This window comes from Mytilus trossulus, unplaced genomic scaffold (assembly GCF_036588685.1).
Source record: "Mytilus trossulus isolate FHL-02 unplaced genomic scaffold, PNRI_Mtr1.1.1.hap1 h1tg000358c__unscaffolded, whole genome shotgun sequence".
Lineage (NCBI taxonomy): Eukaryota > Metazoa > Mollusca > Bivalvia > Mytilida > Mytilidae > Mytilus > Mytilus trossulus.
The window spans coordinates 467,229-493,374 of record NW_026963337.1 but is presented as its reverse complement, the minus strand read 5'-3'; the positions used below and the strand labels follow the sequence as shown (position 1 = coordinate 493,374).

The 26,146-nt window shown below is 32.3% G+C and overlaps 1 protein-coding gene and 1 long non-coding RNA gene across 5 annotated transcripts in view; both read right to left on the bottom strand.

Annotated features, from left to right (window-relative positions):
• LOC134701869 (uncharacterized) overlaps nt 1–26,146 on the bottom strand; it is a 537,736-nt gene that overhangs the window by 91,233 nt on the left and 420,357 nt on the right. The gene's annotated exons all lie outside the window — the stretch shown is intronic.
• LOC134701858 (leucine-rich repeat serine/threonine-protein kinase 2-like) lies at nt 48–14,300 on the bottom strand. Of its 4 annotated transcripts, none has more exons than XM_063562973.1 (5): nt 14,046–14,300; nt 10,414–10,659; nt 10,120–10,383; nt 1,997–2,154; nt 48–560 (listed from the first exon to the last, which is right to left on the bottom strand). In XM_063562973.1, exons 3-5 carry the CDS (start codon nt 10,289–10,291, stop codon nt 48–50), a joined length of 843 nt encoding a protein of 280 aa, XP_063419043.1. In that variant the 5' UTR covers nt 10,292–10,383; nt 10,414–10,659; nt 14,046–14,300. The 4 variants fall into 4 exon arrangements, with proteins under 4 accessions (XP_063419043.1, XP_063419044.1, XP_063419042.1 ...); XM_063562974.1 differs by having other exon boundaries at nt 10,444–10,659; XM_063562972.1 differs by having other exon boundaries at nt 10,120–10,659.

Sequence of the window (26,146 nt, the reverse complement as noted above, 5' to 3'; positions counted from 1 at the left end):
ATGACCCTTGTGTTTTGAAAAATTGTTTTCCTTTCTGAATACATCGTCTAAAACCTCACTATATAATTTGCCTCTACTGTACAATACATCCCATTTTTTATATTTCTGATACTAATGTCTCGAAATTTCTTTGCAGTTACTATACATCTAAAAGCATTTGACAACCACTGTGTGTCTAAAATAATGTAAGAGGGAAGATCTTTGAAATGAACTAAAGCTCTGATCTCATGGTGAAATTCCAGGAACAATCTGAGTTCTTCATCATTAAGTGGCTGTGGCGAATCAAAAGCAATTTTCTGAATTTCCTGAAAGGAGATTATAGGTAACACCTTCTTCTTTTCTTGAAGTTGTTTTTCCAGCTGAATAAATTTTAAAGGATATGCTTTGTTCCATGTTTTCATTTTTCTGGCTAAGTTAAGGATGTTTTCTCGTATTTGCTGGAATACACTGGGATCATCTTCTGTGTTGGAAATGAAATATTCTTGCCTTATATGTCCTAGTTCATCTTCTGATATATTCTCCGTATACTTTAAAATATTTTCTCTGCATGCATCATCAATCTAAACAAAATAATTGTAATCCTGTTACCTACATGAATGGTGAGTTTACTGTACCAAATATCATTTTTCAGAAGTTATTGAAAGATCTTTTGAAAACTATTAAAATGGATTGCTTTTCCTATGAACACTTGAAACCTTACAATCTGATAAAGCTATCATTTAGATATTGTGTGTTGGTCCGGTGAAACAGTAAAACAGTGATAACTGTGATATAAATACAATGGATAAGCGTTGGTTCTTGAAAAAGAAACCATGAGCCCGGAGGGCGAATGGTTTGTTTTTCATGAATCAACGCGTATCCATTGTATCTATAACTTAAACTATTGTATTAATGTCTTTTCAAAATAAAAGCCTATTCTTAATTAGAAGGTATTGCAAGGAAGTTTAAATCACCATGTTATCGTGACAAACAATATCATATATCACATTTTAATGGTTTAAACAATTCTAATATAACAGAACACGTCAGCCGTTAAAGATCTTCATTTATCAGGCATCTGAATATTATCTGTTTTGACAAAATTAAAAACATACGATCTTATTTCTATTCAAGTTAAGAATGGAAATGGGGAATTTGCGAATAAACAGATGAAATAATACAATATTAATTTATAAAACAAAAATGGACACCTGGAATGTAAACATTTTCATTTCAAACATGTGGAATAGCCAATAATAATCCGTTAATAAATGATCCAACTCTCTTTTATTTAACAAAATATCCACAAAAAACAAAAAAACTATAGAAAAATATATCAAAAAGAATACAAGGATTCGAACCTAAACCGACAAGTTCTAACTCATTGAGCTTAACCATGAAATCTCGCGGCTACCAACTCATACTATACGATTGCCTATTATTGTACATGTATCTATGAAGGTATAATCCCTGTGTGTCCGTTGTACCGATGTATATCATATATTCATTTATATATATAAATTTGACAACAAAATCGTAACCTTCTGGTAGCTGAGAGGCTTCGTCGATGTGTTGATGTAAGTAAAACGTAACCGAATTAATGGACGGGTTCGATTCCCAGTGCAGGCATATACAAATTTACAAAATAAAGGTAATTTTTTAAATAATTTCATTAGTGAACAGAAATCAGTTAATTGACCAATTCAAACTTAATGAACTTAGACACACAAAGAAAACAATAGAATATAACCAGTTGAGTCCATTTCAGCGATGGATTTAGGAAGCGTTGAATCTTTAAAAAGAATCCATGGTAGATGCTTAGGCTGACGTCCTCATTGGTTTAAGTACAAACAAACAATATGCTGTATGGGGTTTTCTCATTGTTGATGGCCGTACGATGACCTATAGTTGTTATTTACTGTGTCAGTTAGTCTCATTTTGAAGAGTTGTCTCATTGGCTATTATACCACATCTTCTTTTTTATACAAACGTCTGAAAAAATTGTAAATTCCAATACCTCTTCTACATCACAGACCAAGGCATCTTTCCAAGTGCCAACAATAACTACAGGTGGATCAAGATCATATGATGATCTCTTGCTGGCATCAGATTTATTTATGTCCTCTTCCAGTCTACTGTAACAATGTATTGAATCCATCCACAATTGGAATAAATCTACAAAGAAATGTGTATAAAGAATTCATTTTTTCAAGTTTAATGTCATGAATGTTTTGAATTTATCTTACTAATTTTGTGCGTATGAAGCGCTTTCCTAGATACACACGATGACCTTGCAAGGAATGCTATTACATGTGCTACATATTAGTATCCTATTACTCATAATAAGAGAGAAATTAACATTACAAACACTCTGAATTTTTTATTTAAAGTAGTCACTGAACCATGAATATGAGGTAAAAGACAATGGACATATGACAGGCAGAAACTTCATAACATAAAACATCTATATATAAAATATGAGCATCCAAGTCGTCCACCTTCTAAAACAAAGTTTTTAAGTAGTTAGGGAACGCCACATCTGCTGTTAAATCACTATCATTTTGTGTTCTGCTTTCTGCAACAGAAGTCGCAGGTTCTACAAAAATTGCTTACTCGCTACAACTTAACACTATGAAGCTGCAGACAAAATATCAAAGTACTCCCTTTTATAGAAACTAAGACAAGTTTTTGATAGATTTCTTACAAACAGAGGGGATGGAGCCATTACTTTGATCTGCATCTTTTGCGACGCAGGTAAAAACCGACCACCATAAAAAAGACAGTGATGAAAGTGGCATTTAACACCAACTAATAAAAAAATTCAAACAATCAATGATATAATTATATTGTACAACTGGTGCCAACAATCTTGTTTTACCGTTGACAGTTTTAAATAATCTATAGAAGGTTAAAATATAATCTGCATAATGCTAAACATTTGTAAAATAAAACTATAAATTTAAGGACAATAAATCCAACAAGGCGTCTGCTAAATTTCACACCTTTTCCTTTTCATCTTGATTTCATATAATTTCATATATAATGAGTCAATGTCCCAATACTCCAAAAAAGTTCAAAGTCCATTTACTCCAATAAAAATGATTGAATCAAAATGTCTATACAGTATTGTTGACTTAACATGAAGGCAGACACACCTGGTGAGCTTTGTATTAATTTGTATAATGAGGTCCATATGTAGAGGGTCTCCCAATCAATCTTATTAACATTCAAAACATTCAGCACTGTAGTTTGAAAGGAGACATGTTTTGTTCTATTGAAATTAAATGAATTATTATTCCTGCCAAGTTTGTTAAAATGGGCTTAGCGAGCTAACAAGAGACTCCTAAGAGCCTGAATCCCTCATATGGCAAACATTTGCCATTTACTCTTTTACTCAAATCGCTCATGTTTGCTTATTTGATAATCTTATCCAGCTGATCATTTTCCTATTCTTTTCTAAACTATTAGAGTTTTCAGGACAATATCTAAAAATGAATTCACAGTAATTATTCCTACAAGGAGTCATGTGATGATTTCCATCAAGTTGATTTATTTGTTGATCTTATCTTGCTGTCTACACTCAATTCCTCTCTGTGTTTTAAAGGTTAAAAGACAATTTACCCAAAAAAAATGCAACATTAAGTCAAATCGTCATTAAGAAAAAAAACTTTTACAAAGTATTGATTATCAATTTCCATTACTTTATTTATGACATTTTCTATTTTATTTCAAGATATTAAACAAAAATAATAACTGCTAAAAATGGACATCTCCGGAGCAATTGACTTCAAAACGGGATTATCCATTTTACCGGATTTTTTCAGAGAAGGCAAACTTTGACTTTTTTCAGTTTTGCTGTAAGTGCATTTTTTTTTTAGATACACTTCAGATACTGTTTATTTATGAGTTTTCTATGTTTTATTTTGTATACTGTTGTTTTTCTTTTGATCGTTTTTCGTTTTTTTTTATCTTTGGTATCTTTCACTTTTGTTTGACCTAGTTAAAAAACACTTCAGAAAACAAACAATTTCCAAAAAAATCAGTCTATAAATAATTGCAATTCCCTTGACCTTTTGGCAGAACCATCAATGATAACAGAAAAGCCAATTGGAGATAATTTATCACAACTTTATAAATATCATTGTGACATAATGTGCACATGCTATATACTCTTTGTAGAAAAGAAAGATTAGAAAAAGGAATTGCTGCAGTTTTCTTTAATGTTAATTTAACCCAACGTCTGGTGATATCTAACTATTACAATGCATTGCATATATTAATAAAGAGCTGTTCCATGGGCACATGATATGCCCGTCGCTTTTTGAAAAAAAAGTTCTATAACTCCAGGATCCTCAATGTCAAATCATAAATTTATAGAAATAAACTGTAATCACAGAGTTATGTCTCACTTATTTGTTATTTTTATAATGCAAATGTTGAAATTAAAATAGCAATACTTTAACATGTATTTTGCAAGTTACGGTATAGGGCTAAACAATCTCCATGCAAATGAGATGTGCTAATGCTAATACAACTGCATTGACTTTTCATAAGTCGTTCCCTTTAAACAAAACTAAACACAAACATTAACTTGTAAACTATGTAAATGTTTCAAAATCAATGAACCATAAAGAGGGGGTGGTGTTTTTTATAGTCTCCTTGGAAATAATACTTGCAAATGCCAATACATCTCAATCTGACCTAATCACACACTAAAAAATGCAAACTAAGCAAAAGTTTCTAGGTCAATAGACCATGACTGAGGGGTAAAGACCAAATAGTCACCATGGAAATGAGATGTGCTAATGTTTATACAACTGCATACCAATTACCATTGACCTACCACAAACAGTTCCCCATAAACTGACCTAATTACAAACTAATACATGAAAACTTAACACAGATGTAAAGGGCAATAGACTATGACTGAGAGGTCGGCCCCTAATAATCTTTTTGGAAATCAAAAAACCTTAGTATGCACACTCACAAACCCCAAGCGTGCCCCAAGCCCCTATATTGTCACTGGAAAAATAAAATAGCTGTAAGAAGAAACAAGAGGCTCTCAAGAGCCTGAATCGCTCACCTTAATTTTTTTGGTTAAATCTCTCATCAATGATTATTTTGGCTTTTCAATTTGTTTAAATGTTCTTTGAATCGTTCTATTTTCTTCAAAAGCAAAAACAAAATCATTTTCTCCTATGTTCTATTTTAGCCATAGGAGCTATGTTTCTTGACATACAAGGAAATAAAATATAAAATTTATACTAGATACTCTGAAACTCATTTAGCCTAACTTTGGCTGAAATTGATACAGCAGTTTCAAAGGAGAAGATTTTTTAAAGTAAGCCAACATGATGAAAAAATTGTGAAAAATTGTCTTTAAAGGACAATAAGTGCTTAAGGGATCAATTGACAATTTTGGTCATTTTAACTTATTTGTAGATCTTACTTTGCTTAACATTTTTGCTATTAACAGTTTATTTGTATCTATAATAATATTCAAGATAATGACAAAAAAATGCAAAACTTCCTTAAAATTAACAATTAAGTGGCAGCAACCCAACAATGGGTTGTTTGATTCATCTGAAAATTTCAGAGCTGATAGGTCTTGACCTAATGAAAATTTTTACCTCACTTCAGATTTGCTCTAAATGCTTTCGTTTTTGAGATATAAACCAAAAACTGCATTTGACCCCTATGTTCTATTTTTAGCAATGGCGACCATGTTTGTTGATAGATCAAAGTTTCGGATATAATTTATAAACTAGATACCCTAAGGAACATTCAGTTACAGTTTGGAAGTATTTGGCCTAGTAGTTTCAGAGGAGAAGATTCTTGAAATAGTTTATGACGACAGACGACGACGACGACAGACGACGGACGCCAAGTGATGGCATAAGCTCACTTGGCCCTTCGGGCCAGATGAGCTAAAAAAATGTATAAGAAAAAAAATTGAATCATTATTTCCTATATGTCGATATGCACATCTACATAGTATGTTCTTAATATTTACAGAGTTTAATGAAATTCTGTTGTAAGGTTTCAGAGGAGTTGCGATGACAAACTGTTGCAGATGTATATTGAAGCAAATAAGTTCAAAGCAGCGTAAACCCTAGAAAAAAAATAGAATCATAATTTCCTGTCGATATGCACATCTACGTAGTATGTCCTTATTATCTACAACGTTTCATAAAATTCTGTTGTGTGGTTTCAGAGGAGTTGTGATGACAAACTGTTGCAGAGTTATATTGAAGCAAATAAGTTCAAAGGGGCGTAACTCCTAGAATAAATAGAATCGTAATTTCCTGTAGATATGCACATCTACATAGTCTGTCCTTATTATCTAAAAAGGTTTCATGAAATTCTGTTGAGTGGTTTGAGAGGAGTTGCAATGACAAGAAACAGTACTGACGGACTGACAAGTGCACAGACAGATGTACAGACCGGTCAAAAACATTATACCCTCCACGTGGGGTATAATAAGATATGCCAATGCTTATATAATTGCATGCCAAATATCATTGACATACACTAGTGGTTCCCAATACACTAATACATGTAAACTAAGCAAAATTTTATATACCATGACTGAGTGGTTTGGGGCCAAAGAATCACCATGGTTATGAGAGAGGGACGAAAGATACCAAGGGGACAGTCAAACTCATTAATCTAAAATAAACTGACAACGGCATGGCTAAAAATGAAAAAGACAAACAGACAAACAATAGTACACATGACACAACATACAAAACTAAAGAATAAACAACACGAACCCCACCAAAAACCAGGGGTTATCTCAGGTGCTCCGGAAGGGTAAGCAGATCCTGCTCCACATGTGGCACCCGTGGTGTTGCTTATGTGATAACAAATCCGGTAAATAGTCTAATTCGGTAGATCATATTCATTGAAAGGGAGGGGATTGTAGTTACGAAGTTAGGAACATATCCGATATCATTTGTGAAACTGTCCCTTTGGTATCTTTCGTCCCTCTTTTATTCCAAAACGGTCAACCAACTAGTGATGGCGTCCCTAAAATTTACGAAGAAATGTTTCAACTTAACTATTTGGAACTCTTGTTTTAATAGCTTCCATGTGAGCAGCAACCCTCTATCAAGAAAATCATGATAGAAAATGCAAACATCGGAATATCGTATCAATTGGAAGATATATACCCCGTATGCAGGTGCTGCTGGAATGTTGCTACTTAGAAAGGGAAAGTTCACAATTGGAAAGCTGAAATCATCTCTTTTTTGTCGTAAAGTTTTGTTTTCAACCGACCTTCATTGTCAATTTCTAAATGTAAGTCAAGATATGAGACCATCTTAACTGTATCTGTAGTATCCTTTATCTCTAGTTCGACTGGATAGATGCGCTCCATATACTCACCAAATTTTGAATTATTTAGTGAATGAACATCATCTATATAGCGAAAAGTAGAGTTAAAGGATATTGCTAACTTCTTGTCTTTCTTCCTGCGAGGTTCGAATTCCTGCATAAAGTCAGCCTCATAATAATAATGAAACAAGTCGGCAAGTCGGCAAGTAGAGGGGCACATTGTGTTCCCATCAATTAAGGGCAATCACTCACATGAAGAGTAACAGATGATAATAGGCAAAAACGAAAAAAAATGTTATGGGCATTAACTCCTATAACAATTTGTCTTACTGTTTTGACATATATGGACAATTGGTAGGGTTCATTATGCTGAACACTTTTGCTCCTTTCATATTTTCTATATCTATAACAGTTCAAAAAATAATAGACAAAACTTGCATTTTACCCATATGTTCTAGTTTTAGCCATGTCCGCCGTGTTGGTTGGTACATGTAGGTGGGGTCATCGGAAACAATTTTAAACTAGAAAGCCAAATGATGATTGTGGCCAAGTTTGGTTAAATTTGTCTCAGTAGTTTCAGAGGATAAGACTTTTGTAAAAGATAACAAAAATTTACAAAATATTGTTAAAAAATTACAATAAAGGGCAATAACTACTAAAGAGGTCAGCAACCCAACTACAGGTTGTTAAATTTGTTTGGAAATTGCAGGGTAGGTAGATCTTAACCTGAAAAACATTTGTATCCCTTGTCAGATTTGCTCTTAATGCTATAGTTTCAGAGATATAAGCCAAAACCTGCATTTTACCCCTATGTTCTACTTCTAGCCATGTCCGCCGTCTTGTTTGGCGGGCCGGGTCATTGGACACATTTTTAAACAAGATAGACTAATGATGATTGTGGCAAAGTTTAGTTAAATTTGTCTCAGTTGTTTCAGAGGGCAGGATTTTTGTAAAAGATTACAAAAAACTAATAAAAATTGTTAAATATATGACTATAAAGGGCAATAACTCCTTAAAAGTTCAATTTACCATTTTGGTCATGTTTAACTATTTGTAGATCTTACTCGTCTGTACATTATTGATGTTTATATTTTATCTCTATCTATAATGATATCGAAGATATAAATAACCGAAACCTGCAAATGTTGCTATGCGATTTCCATTACAATTAATATTTCAAAGAATTTTTCACCGGAGAGTGCTTACGGTGTAATTTTCCATATAACAAATATTGCCAAGGGGCATAACTCTTTAAAAAAAATTGTTCATCACTGATTTTCGAATTTATATATAATTTATAAACCTATAAAATAAATTTCATAAAAATCTGACCTGAATTGTACACATGTGAGCGCTAACAAAGCAATTTTCCATATAATCAATATTTCCAAGAGGCATAACTCTTTTAATTTTTTTTTATTAACACTGACTTACAAATTTGTCAAAGACATTGATGATATAAACCTATAATATAAATTTCATATTAATCTGGCAAGAATTTTACATATTGTAGTGCTCACAAGGCAAGTTTCCATGTGATTAATATTTCCAAGGGGCATTGCTCTTTTAAAATGATTAATCGGCACTTATTTTTGAAGGTGTCCAAATCATTGCTGATATAAACTTATTATATATGTGTCATTAAAAGCTGGCAATAATTGTACAAATGAGAGCGCTAACGATGCAATTTTCCATAAAATTAATGTTTCCAAGAGGCATAACTCGTTTAAAAATTATTGAGCGGCACTGATTTTCGAACTCGTCCAAGACATTGCTAATATAAGCCTATGAGATAAGTTTCATAAAAATCTGGCAAGAATTGTACATGTTAGCGCGCATAGTATTTTGTCATGTGAGTAGTCATGCACACAAAAACTTAACCATAAGTTATTTGTGTAGAAGATTTAGATTTTCCAGTTTTTCTACCTTATGGAAGATATAAAACTACCGACCACTAGCATATACATATGACAGATGTGTGACTGATAAAGTTGTCCTTTAAACAAATGCTTTAATTAGATCGGAGATAAAAGAAGATGTGGTATGACTGCCAATAAGACAACTCTCCATCCAATTCACAATTTATAAAAGTAAACCATTATAGGTCAAAGTACGGTCTTTAACACGGAGCCTTGGCTCACACAGCACAGCAAGCTTACAAACAGGAAAACTAACGTTCTAATCTATATAAAAAACGACAAACGAGAAATACTTATGAACCACATCAACAAAGGACAACTACTGAACATCAGATACCTGACTTAGGGCAGGTGCAAACAAGCTCAGCGGGTTTAAACGTTTTAATTGTACCTAACCTTCACCCTTATCTGAAACAATTGTGTAACATCACAACATAGAAAAACACAATATAAAATATCAATTGAAATGACTTAACTCAACCAAAAGACATATTAACACAAGTTAACATACACTGAACGAATGCATTTGATCTATGATACAGTGCAAATACAAAATCAATAAAATAAGGGATGAATGATTAAAGTAACAGTTATATACCGCTGTGAAATGCTAAACAATTTCAGAAAAACAAAAATCCGTTTGTAGGTTTTGTTTTTTCAAAATTTTAGCATGAATCATCACTGAAGAGACATTCATTGTTGAAGAAATGCGTATCTGGAATTGCAATGGTATAATTAATTTTATTAATTGACTAATTACTACACATATTTTTCTCTGTACTCATGGTACTTGAAGGAATAGTGGGTATATATAGCTATGCATCTTAAGGTTAGTAAAAATAAAATGAATGTTAAATATTTTAATTATCACTATATAAAATGTTACCTTTTGCTTTTTTGTCGTCAGCCTCATTCAGTTTTGTAACAACAATATAAATTGCATCTGGTGATAAAAAAGTTTGATGTGTGTGGTAAAATTCTTCATCTCCTGCAAAATCCCATAACAGTAATGTGGCATACTCCTCTTTGTCATGTAAATCAACATTAGATTTAAGCATAGTTTCAATATCCCTTGTTGCATGTTCTAATGATTGGTTTCGTTGCTGCGAGGTTACTGGAGGTTCAACTTGAGATTCAGTGGTTACTGGAGGTTCAGCTTGAGATTCAGTGGTTCCTGGAGGTTCAGCTTGAGATTCAGTGGTTACCGGAGGTTCAACTTGAGATTCAGTGGTTACTAGAGATGTTATTATTTTAGGCTGCTTATATACTGTCCCTGACTTCTTTGATTCATCAAAACTTGTTGCTGGTGTCTTGTCCTTAATAGCAATGTTAGATTCTACTGGTTCTTCTATTGTTCCTTTGTTCTGAAGTTTTTCCTCGTATTCCTTCAATAGTCTTGCATGAGTTTCAGTTTCTTCATCGTTTCCTGTCAATAGAAAATAAAATAATTGTTTTTTTTCTTTCTTTCTGATATTTTGTCTAAGGGAGATCGGGTGTCGCCATCTTAGATTGTAAAATAGCAGAAAAAAATTGTTCTACATCTTTATTAAAATATGCAATTTCCAGATAGGATTGTAATTCTGGTGTAAGATTTTTCACCTACAAATGTGTTTTGTCTTATAATTTGAACTGTTTCTACATATAAAGATTATTTTTTTGTACGATTCAATTTTATTTTTACTTAGCCATATAAGGGGTGATAACTCAGATTAACCAACTATTAAAATAGAACGTGTTGTAAATTTACATATTTTGTTTGGTAGCAAGAAAACATGTTCTGCCACTCGATTTTTGCATTTTATTTTCTGAAAATTCTATCGTTTAGTTTACTTTCTATCATTCAAAATTAGTTTTCATTGTATGTAAAATCTATAGAAAATCTGACAATTTTGTACAACCTGAAGCATGAAAAAAAGCTTCAAGTCCTGTGACCCATACTTTCTATTAAAATTTTGAAAAAAAGGCATGATATAAACTACATTTTGGCAAATTATTAAAAAAATCTAAGTATTAAATTAAGACCCTGGTCTCCCGAAGAAAAGCTGTTTGTTTAGTTAAAGGTATAAAATAAGCAATAAACAGATACAGAATGAAATGTTCGTCTGCTTTTCCACCCTAACATCTGTTCTAACAAATAAGTTAATAATTTAAAAAAAAAAAGATCCACCAAATTTCTGGAAGGATCAGCAAAATTTTTCTTTCTGGCAACCATGTGTCTGACAGAAAGAATTCAGTTTCACAAACTATGTATATGGGTCTAAGTTAGGGACAGATGAACTTAAAAATGCATACACTGAAAGGTCTAGCCAGTGTTTGACATGAAAATTGATTTTTCACAAACACTGTATAAGGATCTAGGTTAGGGAAAGATGACCTTAAAAGATTGAATACACTGTGTTACTGATATGATTGAATTTGATGTTGGATGTCTTTAAGATTAACTGATTGATTGTTGTTTGCTTCAAATTCAGGAGCAAATATTTCATGCATGTTCAGGACGAAAACAAATTAACAAGAAATTTTACCTTCTCACAGGTCACATAAAGTGTTGTTACAAGGGTTTTTAATGTGCAGAGGGCTTTGAATTCTCTACAAGAACAGTCGGAATTTACGTCACCATTCTGACTGGTCAGATTGCAAATGTATTCATCCCACATAGCCAAACGGACACCCTAATTTGGCACAGGTTGTGTTTCAATGCCAGTCAGATGTAAACAAAATTAAGAGATGACCTTATTTATATACCCCTGTCATTCCTAGGGCTAATGTCATAATACACGTATAAAATAAGCTTTGCAAAATAAATGATACATGAAAATTAGGTCAAAGTCATATAAACCCATTTGGATGGACATGTACACCTTGCAATTGTTCTAACACCAAATATAGTTGACTTATTACTTATATTATCTAAGAATAGATCTAATCATGAATAAGAGGCTATCAGAGTGACATCAAACCAGATTGTTCTGCAAAGGTCGAACCCTGGACAGTTGAGCAAGTATGGACACACCATTTAAGCTTAAAACAGCTCTGAATTTAGATTGTGATTGAATATTTAAAATAGATTATTATCTAATTTACATAGAAAATGATATTTGCAAATCTGAATCCCAAAACAGGATCCAGTACAAATTATTAATTAACACACACAACAAAACTAATATTCCACATAACAACTGTGACATCTACCTTCATAACACACATGACTTAACACAAATAGTTTTAAAGAAATGTTTGACAACTAATGACTAACATTGATTGATTGATGGTTGCTTTACGCCGCATTAGCACAAAAAGTCAACAGAGACAGTTATTATTAGACTAAAATCCATTTATATATACTTATTATTCAAACCATTTCTGTTCAAAGTGAAATAACTCAAACTTATTTCCATGAATCACTGATGTAAGCCGCAAAAATAGTTCTCTTAAATTAGATATGATTTAATCCCTAAAAAAATAGTTCTCTAAAATTAGATATGCTGTTATATCTATTTTCAAAGTATAATCAAAAATCTAAATACCATTTAGATTCAGCATATCAGAGAACACTAATAATTCAATTTTTTTAAACAAGCATTCTGAGAGTATTGCAATTCCGGTCCTGGTATATGTGATGGGTTTATTTATGCAATACATAGTCCCGTACTTAAAGGACCATAACTCTGCGCAAAATCATCCGACTGGAACAAAATTCAAACTTGATCTGTAACTTGATTTGATAAAACTATATACCAATTATCAAATCAATATCTTCAAGCATGAATACAAACACTGTGGAAAACTGATTATTTGAGTGAATTTTCTAAGTTCAAGGACCAACAGTTTACACAAAATCATCAGACTGGAACAAAATTTGAACTTGATCTATAACTGAACATTTTTGCTGAAGCATGCAGAAAAAAGTTAGGAAAAATGATTTGCTGGACAGACAGACAAATGGACGGAGTGCAAACTTAAAGTCCCCTTCAACTTCTTCCGTAGGGGACTGATAAAAAAGGTGGACCAATATGAAGACAGGCCTCAATATTAAAAAAAAATAACAAAAGACCATATTACAAAGAAATTAATAACTACTTTCTGTTCAAAGGAAAATAACTCAAATTCATCTGATAAAGATAAATTTTGCTATTGAAAGGTCCAAAACTCAACAACGAGAACGACTAAAATCGTGAAAATTGAACTTGACCTTCATTTAATCACATATCTTAATTTGAACAGATTTTGTCAAAGCGTTTTCATGTTAATGAACAGACACTGTTTGGCAGCCGTCCCTCCGTCCGCCCGCATTACATCCCAAAATGAATTACCGATTTTTCTTTCACAAATCCAGGTAAAAATTATGTAACTCAAAGAACTATGAAAAGGAGGTCAAGTTCAGTTGAACCCTACCAAAAAGAAGATGACCTGTTACCTTTAATATCTGAGAAAGGGATATAATCAGGAAACTTCAGAGCCTAACACAGATATATATATGCCAAACTAAAACCTCAGATGATTAGGCATCAGTAAAAGAGAAAATGACAAACCTGCTCTTTAATCTTTTGAAATATGAAGCTTTATAAAACAGTTAATGTGACCACCGCCACTCGGAAAGCATCCTTCTTTCGGAGGAGGTACAATGAGACCTTCACGTGAAACAAGACTTGCAAAGGCTTGTTGTTTTCAATTGCATCCACAGGTGACCATATTTAAAGTTACATTTTGACAATACAGATCAGATCGTAAAATGAAGTTTTATGGAATTGATTGATTCATAGATAGTTTCAAAACTTTTGTTATATTTGTTTTTAATTTTAAACAACATACCATCTAATTTATTCCATATTCCATCATTAGATTTTGCTTTGCATTTTATTTTGTGAATTTCTATTCCATTCGTACTGGTAACATCTGTATTATCTTCACCAAACAATCTTTTAATCAATGAAGTCTTTCCTGCCCCTTTCTTTCCAACTACTACTAAACGTATGTCTCTCTTTTTCTCAGAGCCTGACTCAAGTAATGTCAGGTACAATTCGACAGATCTTTTTGTCAGTCATTAATCTTATTTCAGTTGGGACTTCATCTACAAAGTCAAAGATATAAAGTTATTTTAAAGAAGAAATATACTATTTTACACAATTTATTATAATAAAGTATTTTCTACTATGCACCTTTTTCATTGTTTTTAAATATTAATTATTACATTAGTTGCAATGAATTACATTGATTTCCCAGTTAGCTGCGCACTCGTTTAAACATGTGTCGTTCAGTCACGCGTTGTCTTATTTTTTCATATTCGCATATGGCGATTAGTTATACTATAAATATTTAGTTTTTAGAAAAATTAGATGATTAAACAATAATTAAGGCCCCCTACTGAAAATGTACTTGGGATTCCAGTGGGATACCATTGGGATTCACTGGAATCCCAGTGGGGAAACAAAATCCAGTGGAATCCCACTGGAATGTTTCGGAGTGTCAGTGGAATCCCAATGGGAAGTTTATCCCAAATGGGATCTCAGTGGTATTTCCACTGGATTATTTCTATATTTTCCAGTGGAAATTTGTACTTTGTCAATCTAAATTATCCCACTGGAATTTGAACATGTGTATTTAATAGATATATAATTTCAGTGGGATGTTGGACTTGTAGAATTTTCATTATAAATTTTTTAGCTGATAATTAAATGAGGATGGACCTGAAAGATATACATTCCAGCAGTTATTAAGTTATTCAAGGCAATTTATAAATTGTTTGAAAACCCTCAATATTTTAGAATATGTTAAATTTGTAATTTAACTGGACTGCAAAAAGAATCTTGAAGATGGCATATATTACATGAATTAAATTTAATTAAATTTAAATAGTGATAGCATTGTTAGGTAATTTATAACTTTGTGTTATGGGTTGCTTTTAATATACATTTAAACATATATAAAGTGACTAGAATATATATACTTATTTCACTAACAGTATTTAAGACAATAATTTATAATTTTTGAATTTTCCAACAAAGAATTGCAGGTTAAAATTAATTATTTTCAAGTACAATTAATTATTAAGTGTATCTCTGTATTAAGTTAAGTATTAATCATTATAATACACACATACTATTTCCAAGCAGTCTCTTTCTTATCAATTAGTGATAGAAATGTTATGTGCCCATCTGTTTTTGGTTTGCCTCTGTGAAATGGACAGGAAATGAACACACTCAAGAGTTGGGGCCCAATGAAGGAGACCACATGTCTTTTTACATTTCTCTTTAATTTCTACAGCTCAAAATATTAAAAATCAAAGCGCGAAAGCGCTGTAAAGGCAGTTAATTACAGGTTGTGTGTATTTCTAGTCCAGTTATATCATTATCTTCCATAGAACAGAGGTGGTTTGTAGAATCTAAGATTTAGAGTTCTTTTGTACCTAGTTCACCTATATCTAGTCTACTGTTTACAGTATATTTTCTGTGCCTCCCATGAAATGCATTTTTAGCCATGGCCTTGTCAGTTTGCTTTAAATTTATGAGTTTGACTGTCCCTTTGGTGTCTTTCGTCCCTCTTCTTTAGACATATAAGAACTTTTCCTTTTCAATATAAATAGATTATTTTTAATTATTGATTGTATACACATGACTCCCATAAAAAATAGTTCACAAAGATTGACTAGTCTCTGTACTGCGTGTATAGCAAGGACATCAAGTAACATAATGGTAAATGTACATAGTAACATGTCAACTTTTTTGATGACCATACCTGTCAACTGTCAGTATTTGCAGAGTATTTCCCCCATCGAGCTCGAGGCTCCCAAATGGAAATTTTGTAAGAGCAATTTTGTCGACTATTTTACAGAAAACAATTAATTCAACAATGGCTATGAGCTTGTCAATGCACGAAGAAGCCAAAAACCACATTAGAAAATATTTGAAGAGAATCCATGACAAATCGCCCCACTTTTTCACTAACTCACCCCACTTTAAAAACAAGAGTGCACACACTGAAATGTCTCGCCTTCTTTACTAATCATTGATATTATGTTGATAGTCCTAATAATAAAGCGTTATTACAACTGTCACATAATCTTAACATAAACCAAGAAAACTAAACATTGACCTTTGAACCATGAAAATGAGGTCAAGGTCAGATAAACCATGCCAGGTAGGCATGTACAGCTTACAATTCTTCCATACAACAAATAAAATTGACTTATTGCTTATAGTTTAAGAAAAACAGACAAAAACACAAAAGCTTAACACTGAGCAATGAACCGTAAAAAATGAGATCAAGGTCAAATAAAACCTGTGGGACTGACATGTAGATCATGAAATATTTCCATACACCAAATATAGTTGACCTATTGCATATAGTATTAGAAAAAAAGACCAAAACTCAAAAACTTAACTTTAACCACTGAACCATGAAAATGAGGTCAAGGTCATATGACACCTACCAGGTAGACCTGTACACCTTACAACCATGCCATACACAAAATATAGAAGACCTATTGCAAACAGTATAAGAAAAACAGACCAAAACACAAAACTTAACTATAACCACTAAACCATGAAAATGAGGTCAAGGTCAGATGACACCTGCATGTTGGACATGTACACCTTACAGTGCTTCCATACACCGAATATACTAGACCTATTGCTTAGAGTATCTCAGATATGGACTTGACCACCAAAACTTAACCTTGTTCGCTGATCCATGAAATGAGGTCGAGGTCAAGTGAAAACTGTCTGACAGGCAAGAGGACCTTGCGAGGTACGCACATACCAAATATAGTTATCCAATTACTTACATGTATAATAAGAGAGAATTTAACATTACAAAAAAAATTAACTTTTTTTTCAAGTAGTCACTGAACCATGAAAATGGAGTCAAGGACATTGGACATGTGACTGACGGAATCTTCGTAACATGAGGCAACCATATACAAAGTATGAAGCATCCAGGTCTCCCACCTTCTAAAATATAAAGCTTTTAAGAACTGAGCTAACATCGCCGCCGCCGTATCACTATCCCTATGTCGAGCTTTCTGCGACAAAAGTCGCAGGCTCGTCAAAAAAACTGCCCCAACCTGGATTACCAAATCACCCCACTTGTGAACTGTGTTAAATCCTGTTAATATTACTCCTGCCAACTGGTCCCATCTAATGGAAATGGGTGAAATCTAGATAAATATATTACTAACCAGGATGAATTTAGTAATGCCAACTCGCCCCACTTATGGAAAAAGATGTTATTCCATTGAATATAAGTTAAATTCCTTATATTGCTTTTTGATACATTTAACTGGTTTCTTTTCAATTGTTATGCAAATAACTAAGCTTCAAAACTTAGTTATTCTTCAACAATCAGGGTTTTTTTTAGAATTATAATCTCAGGATATATCAATAATAGTAATTAAATAGACCACTTTCGAGTTCATCCGTCACCGGCAAAAACTCGTCAATTATACACGCCTTTATGACGTCATTTACCAGATAGAGGGGCTCGCCTGTATCCCTGCACTATTTTCGTTCATCAAGCGTCTTAATGATCGTCTTTGTGCAGGATAAACTAGAAATAATGGTTGCTCTGTAGGTACTTACTGACATTTCCCTAATGACAGCAGTGTTGATTGTCAATTTTGAGAATTCAATTTGCCGAATAATTCGTACAATATAGAATTATAGTTTTCCAACCACTCGCTCAACATTGGAAGGAAGTGACGACGCCCCTAAACGTACAAATGACGATGATAAAGGCGCGTATAATTGACGAGTTTTTTCCGGTGACGGATGAACTCGAAAGTGGTCTATTAATTTTCGGTTTGTTTGTATTCTGTGTAGATTAGTTTTCATAAAAGTGGTGCGAGTTTTTATTTTTAATTGTATATATATTAATCTAAATATTACCGTTTTTTTATAAGTAGGGTGAGTTGGCAGGAGTAATATTAAACATGATTTAACCAATTTCACATGTGGGGCGATTTGATAAATCAGTTTGTGGCAGTTTTTTAAAAAGTGGGGCGATTAGCCAGTGGGGCAACTTGTCCTGCTTCCATTTGAAGGCCCCCTTGAAGGTTTTGTATGACTTTATGGACCATCTTTCAGGTAAAACCCCCATGTGCATTTTGAAACGTTGGCAGATATGTTTCTAACTCCAGGCAAAATCTACCGGTATGAATGAAAAAGAAGTTTTCAATTAAGGCTCTGTGGCCATAACAGCTGTCTCATTAGCATTTTAACCACTTCCCATATTTGCAATTAAAACAATAGAAGAAAATTATTCAACGCAAAAACTAAAATTGCTTGTAAATATGAAATTCTCTTTAAGGTATGAGTTTTTCTCATTGTTTGAGATTGTACAGTAGTACCTGTAACTGCTTATACCTATTTCTTATTCACTTTAGCTTGATAAACTCACTAAATATCAAATACATTGTACCACATCTCCTTATTTTTATAAGCATTCCAATAACATGAACAATTGTAATTCAATTCTATATACCAAAGCAAAATGAACTGCACCACTTTCATTCACTAGTATGCATCTTTTGGCAAAATACAAGTTCTTAAATGACACAATATATATTTATTGATAAAAAAAATAAAATTTAGTATACAACGCTTTAACAGGTATAAAATAAAGCACAGCTGTGTCATAACTTGTGAAATCTGTGCCGAAAACATAGACATTGATGGTATTTGAGTAATTCCATATGCGAAGCTCAACATTAGCTCGTCAGTTGGTGGTGGACAGTTATAGTTCCTTTCTGCAGGCTAGGATGAATGACTTTTCAGGAAAACCAATTTCACAAATCAAAACTTTCCTCTAGATTTCTCCTACAATATTCATCCAGTTTAGTTCTTTTGTTTTAATTGGACACCGTCCTGATTTTTAATTTTGCAAACCATTCAGTCTCTTGCTTGCAAATGGTGCATGAAAATAGGATGGGTATGGCAGTAGACAAGTCTCTTTAAAGTGGGTTTGTGCCCTGAAAAAAAGTTTAAGTTTTTTTGAAACTTGTGTAACACACATACCCAAATAACTATAACATAGAAGAGAGCATCATTCGTGTCAATGTTTTGTTCCTGTTTACATTGTCATTGATATTTTTTCAAAAAGCCTGAGGCATAACTCATGAATTCCTGTCATTACATCCTAAATTAACATAATTACTGCTAGAATAATTATCAGCATGATATACATACACTATCATTGTACAGCCCAAGTCTTCAGTATATATAATTGTTGCATTCATTCACTCCTGTGTTCAGTCGTTCAAAAATATTTAAACATCAACAAATGAACTTTAATAAGGACAAGAAAACACTAGAAAAGATACGTACATTCAACCCGTGTTTAAGTGTATTTGAAAGAGAAATATATCTGGTTAAAAGATGTATAAAGGAGAAATATATCTGGTTAAACGATGTTTAAAGGAGGAAAAATTGTAGATTTTGCATTACGATGCTTTCTACCTAATAGCACGTGGATATGTTTACATATTTAGACTTGACCCAGTATGACCCGAACCTTGTAGGTCACCGCCGTCGTTTAAACACTAGACTACAGTCGTGTAAGACAATAAAAAGCTTAAGCCTGTACTATTTGTGTGAAGTAAATGTGTTTGTTCTGTTCATTTAAATTGTTTTACCTGATAGCAAGGACGTATATCTATCCGTTTCCTTCTCAATTCACTTTGTCAAATTCTTCGAGCTTCTTCAAAACATACGTATTACTGCGCCCGGAAGTGAGAAAAATATGAGAAATCCTCGTAAAATAATGCTATTTTTAATTTTGTGGAATCCATTTTGTTATATTTATTGTACAAAGATAAAAAAAAGTTACGATTAATTATGAATTTGCATATCATTATATGGAACGTTTATGGACTATTTTCCATAGCTGTAAATCGGTCATTTTAGCGGGAAATCATGTACACATACACACGTAGATTGGCTGGTACCCGAAGGAATGTTACACATCACATATATCAAATAGCTAATACCCAGAAAGTAGTACCGGGAACCAGGATAATACGTAGACAACATACATAACTAGAACCGAAATTGAAAACGCTTTACGGTTTCTCGTTCATAAACCGCATTCCGCTTTGAATTATAGAAGATGCAATATTAATCATGTTCAGTCGACTTTTCATTGTTATATCAACGTCTGAACTAATTAAAGAATCTTTAGATGTCAGATAACACTCAAAATTGACCCGACCTCTTTCCACACGGAATACACATAATGATAGTTTGTAGTCAGGTTGACTGCTTATAAGGTAGCAATACACAGTTAGAAGTTTAGTTTCGCATTATGGCCCCTGTGAATTTTTTAAATATGAAAGTTTTTGTACAATAAAATTGATTTTTAGATAATTGAAGACTAATATAGCCTTCTTAGTGGGTTTATATGAACATTTAGATTGATTTGAACATGTTTTATAGGCCATTTCAATGATTGACAGTCCGTATTTTCCTATCCGTACCAATCATAAGTTCATAAATTATTGTAGTGTTTATCAACAAAGATTTTGCGCTCGATCTTTTTAACTCAATTTTATGGAAAAAACGAGCAGGAAGACATATGATTTTTTTTGGACCACTTGATAGATATAAACCTATGGATTCAGGAAAGGTATCACTGTAATTCATTGAAATTTTCCTTTAGACTAAATTTTGGAGACTTTTGTGACATGTTCACCCCCCTTTTTTGCTATATTTTGTATCTAAGAAATGCAGATTGTTGCCATGGTTACACCCAAAAGGGATTATATTTCACCATTTTGACCATTAGAAATCAAATCTATGGATGATTCTCTTTCTACAAGTATATACATGCATAACACACATATAAAGCCTTCTTTGTTAGACAGGAGGGGAAAGAGGGTGTTTAAAAATTATGAGTGTCAATTTTAAGTTTTTTTCCTAACTGTGTATTGCTACCTTATGGCATTTGACAAAGCATATAATTGCCTTTTTTTTAGACAAACATACCACAAAACTATTGATATTTAGGTTATAGATACAATTCTAAGGGAGAAACAACCTTTAGTATGACAATATATGTTAGTTTTGTTGTTTATTGTCCTTAGCAACCAATATAGACATTTTGACACAAAGACTTGGTTCCGTTATTAATTGATACTGTATTGGCTACCCCTTGGAAAAGAAGATTGCGCGTTATGTAGAAACCTTAGAAGGGAACGCTTTATATTTTTTCATGCGACTAAATCAAATTTATTATTTTAGCAAGTATAAAGTCACAATTTAGCATGAATTAAGCCCATTTTTTTCCCCGCTGTTATAAATAAATTCAGTATTGACTAAATTTTAACCAAGGCCTTGGTATGGTAATACACAACAAAATTGACATTCTGGAGCTTTAAAATAGCTTTAACTTGTAAAAGCTGTCTACTGTAAAGGTTAATTTAGGTTTTTAAACAAGGAAAGACAGGCTTAGAAGGTATAGTTTTAGAAAATTGACTAAAAAAGGAGAAAATGCACTTTGACATGGCATGTTTCATAAAATCACTTTTTTGTTGCATTTCAGTGTCAACTGCTAACCTTCATAAAATATTTATTTCTGAACCGATTTTCAAAACTAGCAGGCGAAAATGCTCGTTTTAATTAGTAGAAAACAGAAATCCATTTAAAGTGGAATTGGGAAAAAAAATGTTAATCCTTAAGGTAGCAATACACAGTTAGAAGTTTAGTTTCGCATTATGGCCCCTGTGAATTTTTTAAATATGAAAGTTTTTGTACAATAAAATTGATTTTTAGATAATTGAAGACTAATATAGCCTTCTTAGTGGGTTTATATGAACATTTAGATTGATTTGAACATGTTTTATAGGCCATTTCAATGATTGACAGTCCGTATTTTCCTATCCGTACCGTTCATAAGTTCATAAATTATTGTAGTGTTTATCAACAAAGATTTTGCGCTCGATCTTTTCAACTCAATTTTATGGAAAAACGAGCAGGAAGACATATGATTTTTTTTGGACCACTTGATAGATATAAACCTATGGATTCAGGAAAGGTATCACTGTAATTCATTGAAATTTTCCTTTAGACTAAATTTTGGAGACTTTTGTGACATGTTCACCCCCCTTTTTTGCTATATTTTGTATCTAAGAAATGCAGATTGTTGCCATGGTTACACCCAAAAGGGATTATATTTCACCCTTTTGACCATTAGAAATCAAATCTATGGATGATTCTCTTTCTACAAGTATATACATGCATAACACACATATAAAGCCTTCTTTGTTAGACAGGAGGGGAAAGAGGGTGTTTAAAAATTATGAGTGTCAATTTTAAGTTTTTTTCCTAACTGTGTATTGCTACCTAATGCAAAATACACACTAATAACAAGTTCTATAAAACGAACAATACATACTGATCGTTTCTTTAGTCCCCAATGTAAATGAAAGAAACAAAAACCATATCATACCATAAAAAGAAGAGGAGAAATTCGAACATTTCCGGATCTATTTCTGGCCAAAAGACCCCCTGCAAAGATTGCGTATGAAAAGATGAACCTCATGACTTAAAAGTCAGGCCTTAAAGCACTGCCTTTAATAATAGATAAAAGTTGGTAAATATTATTTATTTATTATTATAAATTTCAAATATTTAAGATTTAGGTAATTAATAGTATGATTAGGAAAACATTTCAAGGAATCAAACAACTCCCTAAAGTACCCCAACACGGGTCAGATTCAAAATCTGAACTTGCAGACATTACAAGAAAAGATGTCTTATTTATCTTGACCAAAATATGAATTTTACCATGGATATAGAGTTGTGGACTAAAAAGAGCCAAAGTATTCTATAAACCTTAAAAAGTGCAGATGTATTCTTCTGATGACATGACTATTGGATTTGTGAAGATTGATGTTTTCATATATTTTGGATTAAATCTTCTGGTAAGTACAAATTATGAATAAGTATTTCAACCTTTTTTGAAAATTATGAAACTGTCATTTCCTTGAAATAAATTGTGACATATATAAGTACCATGTAGGATCAAGAAAATAATTATAAGACCATGCATGTTTTGCATATATACATTATTACTATGGGATTGTCACAGTATGACACAAGACTTATATCTTTAAGACAATCTCTTTTAATAAATATTATTCAATAGCAAGTAGTTTTTTGCAAAATTGTAGAGCTGTAGTATGACTGTAATAATTAAATATATATCATGTATATAGAGACATCTATTCCAAAAAAGCAAAATGTATTATCTTTTAAAACTTAAGTACATATGTACTCAATTATCATGATTATGGAACAAATTGAAGATTTTAAAAATGGCAAGACATACATGTAAATATGGGCCTATCATGATGTTAGAGTAAAATAAAAGACCAATACTAATCAAAGTAAAGAATAACCTATACACTTCATGCACAGAATATGTAATAATTATTTAGTTTATTGTAATGAGACAATTTTTTTTACATTTCAGAACTGGTGAAACAAAGGAAAATTGTTTTCTGATATAGGACTGAAGAATGGACACATTCAATAAGACTTGGAGTAAGTAGTTTTATATGAAAGAAATCCTTATGAATGTTTTTTAAGTATTTTTTGCACATATTGGACTTTCAAAACACTTTGAAAAAAATCAAAAGTTGTAAAACCATTTGTATGTTTTTTTAGATATAAACATGATACATTGTATATACTTTGAAATTTACAAATTGAAAACGGGGGTCAAAGCCCCCAGGTCTTATATTTTATTTAGAAAATCACCAAAACAGGTCATAGAAAATTCATTGTAATTATCTGCCCTTGATTTTAGAAGGATTTTTTTCTAAACATATAATTATTCTTTTAAACATGCTTACATCTTATTTTTCATAGTTTAATCTTATAATTTCAAGTTTTAAATGTTTCTGTTGTATTATTGAATGATATGGTAAAAATAGTGAATTCAGGTCAAAATGTCAAAATAAAGGAAAACCCCACCTACTTAAGCAGCTCACAATTTACCTTTATAGCATAGACCAATTTGTCAAATTCCTTTTAGTAAAACCAATAAGGCATCGTAATTTTAATTTATTTCCTCATTTTTTTCAGATTATGTTACTTCTTAGAGCACAAAACACAACAGATCTATGCAGGATGGTCAGCTTAATGATGATGTTACAGAGCAAATCAGTTAGGCAAATCAGTTATGCATGAAAGAAATTCAGGAACTTGATAATACTTTATATTTGAAGAACACTGAAAAGACCTTAAAATATGACTAAAAATTTCACAGGGTTGCATGAAAATCCCACTGAAATTTATTTATATCCCACTGGAATTTATTGAAATCTCATGGGGGTTCCCTTGAAATCTCAGTGGAAATTGCCAAGAAATCTGATCAAAATTCAATGAGATCCCAGTGGAAACCGCATGGAAATCCCACTGGAATTCATTAAAATCCCAGTGGAAAATGCCAAGAAATTCCACAGGGATTTTATTGAATCCCAGTGTGAATTCAAAAATATCACTGGGATTCCACTGGAATTCCCATTGGAATCTTCGAAAAATCCCGACAAAATTGTCCAGTGGAATTCACTGGAAATCCCATGTGGGATTTGTATGGGATTTCAGTGGAATTCCACTTACCATTTTCAGTAGGGGGGTCCTTTTAAACCTACAGTCAGGTGAGGATTTCTGTAAGAGGCTTCATTGTGACTTTGTCGATTATGTCATTTTCATAAGTAATTTACTGTAAAGATATTTAACATATATTATTATGGGTCTCGGAAGTTACCACAATTTTAAAATGGTTTTCCCATTTAACAGTGAAATTAAATGTTGGGCAATTCATGATTATCATAGTATTTGTAAAATTACTATACCAAATATATTTCATAATTTGTTGATAAGAATACAAGCATAAAGCGTTTATATAAAGTAAAACAGTTGCATAGATTACCTAAAGTGTAAACATGGTAAAGAGTTAATTAATCCTAGCTTAGTGATTTAATTCACATTTAACATTTACATATTTCGTTAATCTAATCAATTCCCATAACTCTAATATGAAAATGTTCATGTTACTAATAAGCCAGAAATTCATGTGTTAAACACTTTTTTTAGCACTGGCTAAACCATGAAAATGAGATCAAGGACAATGTACATGTGGCTGACAGATATTTCATAACATTTAGCAGCATCTGTATTTAAGCTTTGAAGCATGAAGGTCTTCCATCTCCTAAAATATGAAGCTTTATTCAAATGATTTACACCTCGCCATCATCACAGACCGGTAAAAAAATTTAGAAACTATACCAAACATTATTTAGAAATCCAAATATTGAGCAACACTTAAACCAACAAATACAGAGATGACGTCTGGTGATCTTAGAGGTTAACCAGGTCCTGCTTCACATGTGGCATTGGTGGTGTTGCTCTTGCAAGATGAAATCAGGGCATAATTGGGTAAGGGTTACAAGAGAGTAAATGTGGAAAACAATTCAATGATAACAAGGGAGCCTACTTTTATCAATCCCAACAATAGACTAGTGTATATCAAATAAGTCAAACTAAGTGTACTTATTAAAGCAAATGCACAACATGAGCAAAACTGACATACATCTGACGTATAGTAACTATGGAACGACAGACAAACACATTTTTGAAATTCAAAGTAAAGATTTATTCCAATATTGCATAAATATTTCATTAAATGTTATTAAAGCATTCTCCAGACAGACAGGGTGAAAAGAAAGATGGACAAGGGTGTACCATATTACATATTGACTATGACAGGCAAATAAATTAGAACAAGCATTCTGAGAGTATAGCATGGCAATATATAGTCCCTTATCGATTACAAATGCATTGCACTGGAACAAAATGCTAACTGAATTGGTAATTTATGATATTTTCTGTATATATATATAAATGATTAATGCTCCA